This window comes from Lytechinus variegatus, chromosome 15 (assembly GCF_018143015.1).
Source record: "Lytechinus variegatus isolate NC3 chromosome 15, Lvar_3.0, whole genome shotgun sequence".
Classification (NCBI taxonomy): domain Eukaryota; kingdom Metazoa; phylum Echinodermata; class Echinoidea; order Temnopleuroida; family Toxopneustidae; genus Lytechinus; species Lytechinus variegatus.
In genome coordinates, this window is record NC_054754.1 from 29528745 (window position 1) to 29534744 (window position 6000).

The window sequence follows — 6000 nt, forward strand, 5'->3', positions numbered from 1 at the left end:
TGTATTTTCACATATCATCCGTTTCCTTTTCATTTTCTTTTTATTCACTCCCTTCTTTCTTAGCTTTTTGTCTACATATTTATTTATCTTAATATTTATTTATTTATCCATTTATTTATTTCATTTTATCTATTTTATTTTATTCTATGTTATTGTATAAGAAGTGAAAATAAATATATTTTAAAGCTGGGAAAATGAAAGCTCCTACGGGAAGCATGAGGGGATTAGTAAAAAGAAGGATTGAAGATTTTTTAGCCATAAGTTGACCAAAAAAAAGCTGACGAGTCTGTGAAAATAGTCATCTGGATGCCATATTTGATTTCTTTTTTTCTTTTATTCTGTCTTCAAGAAATAAAAATACCAGAACGAACACAGTGAAAGTTAGAGAAATGTATTAAGTTGCCATATATCAATGAAAATTACAAATAATTACAAACACAATTGAAACATTTTACTTTTCTTTTTTACAAATTAAAGGGAAAGCCATCTGAAATGAAGAGGGTGATGATGATAGTGGCCTGAAGTCAATAAAAGGAAAGCAAAAAAGTATTGTGGAAGGCAAACAAGAAATCAGACTAGAGGAAAGGTACACAGGGTAAAGTGGAGGAAGGGGCAAGGGTGATCTCTGTGAATGTGAGGTTAATCTCGCCATCCATGATTTCACTATCCCCGTAATCGGAGATTAAACTTGATTTAAAACCTGGACGACTGACTGTATGTTACTGTAGCAATTCATGGGAAGAGGGTAAAGCCAGTTGTGAGGGCCCCGCCTTACAAAGAGTTACGATTGATCCAATCAATCTTCTTAACTCTATGGAAATCCATCAGTGTCATAATTCTTTCTGCATAAAATTTTTCAAAATGTCCTTTGTAAACAAAGGCGAACACACCAAATTGTCAAGAAAATAATGAAATGATGTAATTTACGTCATATCTACATAATATTTTGAACATTCATGCAGTTTAGATGTTGACGTTGCTGGCCGTCCATAGTTGTGATTGATCGGATCAATCGTAACTCTTTGTAAGACAGGCCTCAGAAATCTGTACCCTGCCTTTCAGTAGGAATTCTCCTGTTTCATATAGTGGCTTTCTTGCATTTTTCCATTATTCTCTTGTGGATTCCCTGTGGGGTTAGATCATCGCTGTCAAAAAGCTGGATAGCGAAACAACATGCTTTTTTGAGGCCTTGGGAAATACTCCGAAAGAAAGTTCCACTTTTTTCTTTTGCACGTGCCTGAGTGTGTTGTTTCATACATGGTTATATGCCCCTATATAAAGTATTGTTAATTTTATCATGAAATACTTTATTTCCTGAGCTTCAAGGAGGTGCGTGCAAACATTGAACTCCATCCAGCTTTTTTTTTAATATCAATGGGATAAATGCAGCTCTAACTATTGACAAAGTGCCTCACTACTGAACCATCTTTAACCAAGGTAGTTCCTCTACAGAGACTATGGGTTAAACACATTCAGTAGTCAATGGATAATTATGATGATCAGCATAAAATTGAAATTAGAAATACAAACCTATCTAAATGAAAGGCAGCTATTTCTCCATTATGTCTGTCATAGCCTGCATAAGGAGTTCCATAAATAACAAAGTCTCGTTGATACCTGGAAAGTGAGATACAAGGTCATAGAAAGGAAGAAGGATCTAAGATGTTTAGACACTAAGGCCCGTCTTCTGAAGTCGGGTTTAACTTAAACACAGGTTTAAAGTTGTGGTTTAAGAATGGGAAGCCCAAAGTATCAAAATTTTGATTAAGTTTTATGTTTCTTATGTTTCCTGTGCTCTTTCCTGATTCATCGATGGTGAAGACAATCATCTATTTATACTTCCTAGACAATTATGAATGATTTGGGAGCCAAATGAGCTGAAGTATGATAACTCTACTGTTAGTGATTTTTGTAGCAATACGCTATCCATACTTAATCCACAACTTTAAACCCGAGTTTAAGTTAAACCCGACTTCAGAATACGAGCCTAAAACTCTGTTGAAAGATGACATCTTTCATACGTTACCAACAAATGCTACTGAATTATTTATCACGACATATATCAGTCAGTTTGAAGTTTCTTTGCATTGACAGAGCATACAATTTGAAAACTTGTATGCAATTTAAATGAAATATCACCGCTCTTGGGACCATGTAAATCCATGATTATTTTTTATGTACTCATGTTTGGAATGTTTTGGATCGTCACATTCCTTAGATTGGAATAGTGTATTCTGAAGAGTAGGACTCCACCATAATCCAGAAAGGGAACGGTTGTATATGACCCAGCTCTACTCGTAATTGTTACGACTTCTTGCCCACCCCCCCCCCCCTATAAAAAAAGAAAGAAGAATTCTAAAGCCAAAAGGATTTAGATAACTCTTGTAAATATCTGATGAGTTAACTTACCTCTTTGGCTTGAATACAACAAGTTGACCTCCTGCTAGCATCAACCTTGCCTTGAGTTGTGTACCTTTGAAGCCGACATCAGCCTTGGTGATGGGTGCATGGGCCATCGCATACAGCACCGACCCTAGATCTTTGGCGGAAGATGGCGTGATCTCACTTGACGTCACCCAACCTTCTGCTTTTCTCCACAAGCTGGAATATTCATGTCGCCTCTGAGGAATAAAGTCCGGTATGAGATCCAGTTCTAGAGGATGTGTTTCATTCTGAAGTCTCTCAATGCTCTGGCCATTTGGAGGATTGCCTCGTATGTTCTCTATCTCCACACCCTGTGGAACTTCTTTCTCTTTTCCATCTTGTTCACTTTCGTCTGTGTTCCTGATGCCCACGATATCAACATTGTCTGACGTTTCCTTTTGTTGTCCATTCACAGCAGACTCATCTACATGACCTTTGACCTCATCCACCCCTGCATGACCCCTTTTGTCATCTTGGCCAGATTTGTAGTGTTCTCTCCCCGCACTGTCTTTTCCTCTGTCGGTGTTCGATGGTGCTGGCATGATGACGATAATCGTCAACCACATACCCACAGTGAGTGCAGATACACAGAGCACCCATTTTAATTTTAACCTCATATTTCATCCAAGCAAAGAACTTGTGACTGTTCATGTCTTGAGTTGGCTTCACATACACATGCATGAAGGTTCCAGCAAAGTCATGTTCATGTAGAGTATACCATCCTTCCTGAATAAGAGGTAAGGATATTTTCAAGGAATGAGTATATCATAAACCATGTGGGTCTTTCATAACTGTTCATAAGTAACTCAGGACTTTTTTCTTGAGTGTTCAAGAATCTAAATCATTTCGAATCAGGCTACATATAACACTGTATGTAACCAGCCACCACAACCAACAATAATTTGCCCAAATTAAATTTTGTTGAGATTATCAGTATCACTGAGTTTGAGAAAGAACATACATGTACGTGTAGAGTAACACATCCGGAATTCGACATGTGGCTCCCTTCAACATGGCAAACTCATTTTGTAAGCCAGGACAGTCAATCACCACAACACACTCCAAACACATTGCTGGGCAATTCCGTAAAATAATAAACCTTTTTGTACATCCGAACCCCATCTTTCTCAAGTTTGACTTCACTTCATAAACTAACCAAGTCATGGTCTTTGAAGAGCATTACATGTACAGACTTTCAAAAGACCCAGAAATCAGAGACATAAAATTTCATGAAGGCCCCACATATATGGGGTCGGACCATCGGGTGTACATATTTTATGAAATTGCCCTGCTATATCACAGGCAGTCAGGCACTATCACTCACCCCATGAAAAACTTATTTTCGACAAATAATGAAATTTAAATTTTGGTTTTAAATTGTTACTCTCATAATAGTAATTATTTACAACCAAAGTTTGAATTTAATTATTTGTTAAATAACAATTTTTATCAATAAATTGTTCTCCAAAACAGCATTTCGTAACATCGCTCATCAAAGCTACGTCATAATGAAGCGGTTCAAGGGTCAATCCTATTGTATTTGCAGTGCTTATGGACAGGGGCATTGATCCATTTTTCAGATGGGGGGGGGCGAAATCATGAATCAACATTCAAAAGGAGTTCGATCACACAAAACAAGCAAACTCACACACACATAGGCCTTTATATATATATATACATACAGTGTATATATGACTCATTAGAAAGAGTCACATATCTCACTAACTAAATTGTGAGTTTAATGGACGTTTATAAAAAAAAGAACATGATCCAACAAAATATTATTGCGAATCGAAGCAGGTTCTTTTGAGGTTTAGAACTGAAAACGGGATATTCTATTCACCTATTTAATCATGAAAAGTATTTGTTTTTGCTACAGAAATGATGCGAGTGTGAAGCGCGAGCCGAAAATTTTTAAATTCCAATCTGAAAAGTGGACATTTTCAGCAAGATTTTAAATAAAATATGAGTTGTATATCTCCATCTTGCTTGCTGATTTCTGTGTTACATTACAATCTTATTTTAATTTTGCACATGCGGAATTATTAGGGGGCAAAACGATGTTTGCCCCCCCCCCCTAATATTTTCATTGGTGGGACGATTGCCCCCCCCCCCGATCGACTCGACGCCTCTGTTTATGGATACGCATCAGATCAGTCTGGTAAGAAACCTCTCATAGTCATACAATACTTATTTTTCAGTGTAAAATTATCATACCTTTTTAATGTCAGTGATTAGGTGTAAGAAGGTAAAGTTATAATGCAACTAGACCAAAAGCTTCGGTCTCTGTTATGTTGGTTGTTCAGCTGAACTCCGTTGGCTTCACTCACCAAATACAGAGAACGAACTTCTAGCGCGATCTGTACAGGGGACTCAATGGCCATATGTTTATGGACTTAAGATCAGATAAAATGGGGAAGTGAATTTGTGCGACAGCCGAGTTAAGTCACTGTTTTTGTTCCTTTTAATTTGTTTTTCTCCATTTTTTGGCAAATAATGCCAAGAGGGAATATTATTAATTTGCATTTTGGTTGCGTTAATTTTCAAAATTTCATTAAAGACAAAAATTGAAGAGCCCCGACGGGGGGAATTGCATTGCAAGTCCCCCCGCTGCACGATAGCGAGCTGTCTGTGTACGAGAATTTTTTTTTTTAAAGTAAAAAAACTCCTCGAAACAGACGGCTGCCAGCTGTCTATAATGCAACCAGCAGTCGTAGATGCAATGTTAAATATGAATGATTATGAAGGGCATTTCCGGTGTGTACAGTGTTTGTAAATGATCATATCTGATTGATACACGTCACGGTCTGACAAAACTCGAATACATACATGTATACAGTAATAGTACACACACACGTGAGTGACCAGTGCAGTACCATACCTACGACTACGTACACGAACATCACTCGAGCTTCAGGTACGTCGGCAAGGCCACGGGGCAGTTCGGCGTCGCAACCACACAGATTATCGCACGTCTATTCGCTCCACAGTTGATGCGTGCTTCGGCGCATTTACGTACCAAGAAATGACAATATTTCCTCGATAAAGGATGATATGAGCACTTAGTTAGGCTTTTATAACATGTAAAATATGTATTCCAATGTATTCAAGAGGTTTAGAAAATTAAGTATATTAATTTGATGTGTTTTAACTCACATTCTCTGCGAAAGTCACTTCCAATTCGCCACAACAGGCCACGTACCGGTGTATGGAATGCCAAACGGTTGGTTGGATTGATGTTTAGAGAAACGCCACTTTGGGTATCAATATTGTTGTTAAATGCGCCAAACCAAATAATAAAACAACAAAGGACTAGGAGCAATAAAAAAAACATTCAATAACAGAAGAAAACTTCCTATGGTATTTTCAATACACTAAAAAATGTAGCCGTGATTAGATCGTTCAAAATTTCGCGTAAAAAACGGGGTTTCAATTTTCTTCGTACTGCGCGGTGCGCCTTGTTTTTATTTTGAATAGGCAAACGAGTGTTGCCTTGTTAATTTGCTTCTTTTTTTTACAAGACAGAATAATGTCTTTGTTGAAACTGTTAGCTTAAATAGGAAATGTACAAGCCCG

At 37.5% G+C, this 6000-nt stretch overlaps 1 protein-coding gene across 2 annotated transcripts; it reads right to left on the minus strand.

Moving 5' to 3' along the window:
• Window positions 1-1484: 1484 nt before the first annotated feature.
• Window positions 1485-5642, minus strand: LOC121428783. 2 transcript variants are annotated; one of them, XM_041625608.1, is made up of 3 exons: window positions 5581-5642; window positions 2410-3150; window positions 1485-1617 (listed from the first exon to the last, which is right to left on the minus strand). In XM_041625608.1, the coding sequence occupies exons 2-3, from the start codon at window positions 3039-3041 to the stop codon at window positions 1500-1502; spliced, it is 750 nt and encodes a 249-aa protein (XP_041481542.1). In that variant the 5' UTR covers window positions 3042-3150; window positions 5581-5642; the 3' UTR covers window positions 1485-1499. The 2 variants fall into 2 exon arrangements, with proteins under 2 accessions (XP_041481542.1, XP_041481541.1); XM_041625607.1 differs by lacking the exon at window positions 5581-5642 and adding an exon at window positions 5306-5574.
• Window positions 5643-6000: the final 358 nt, after the last annotated feature.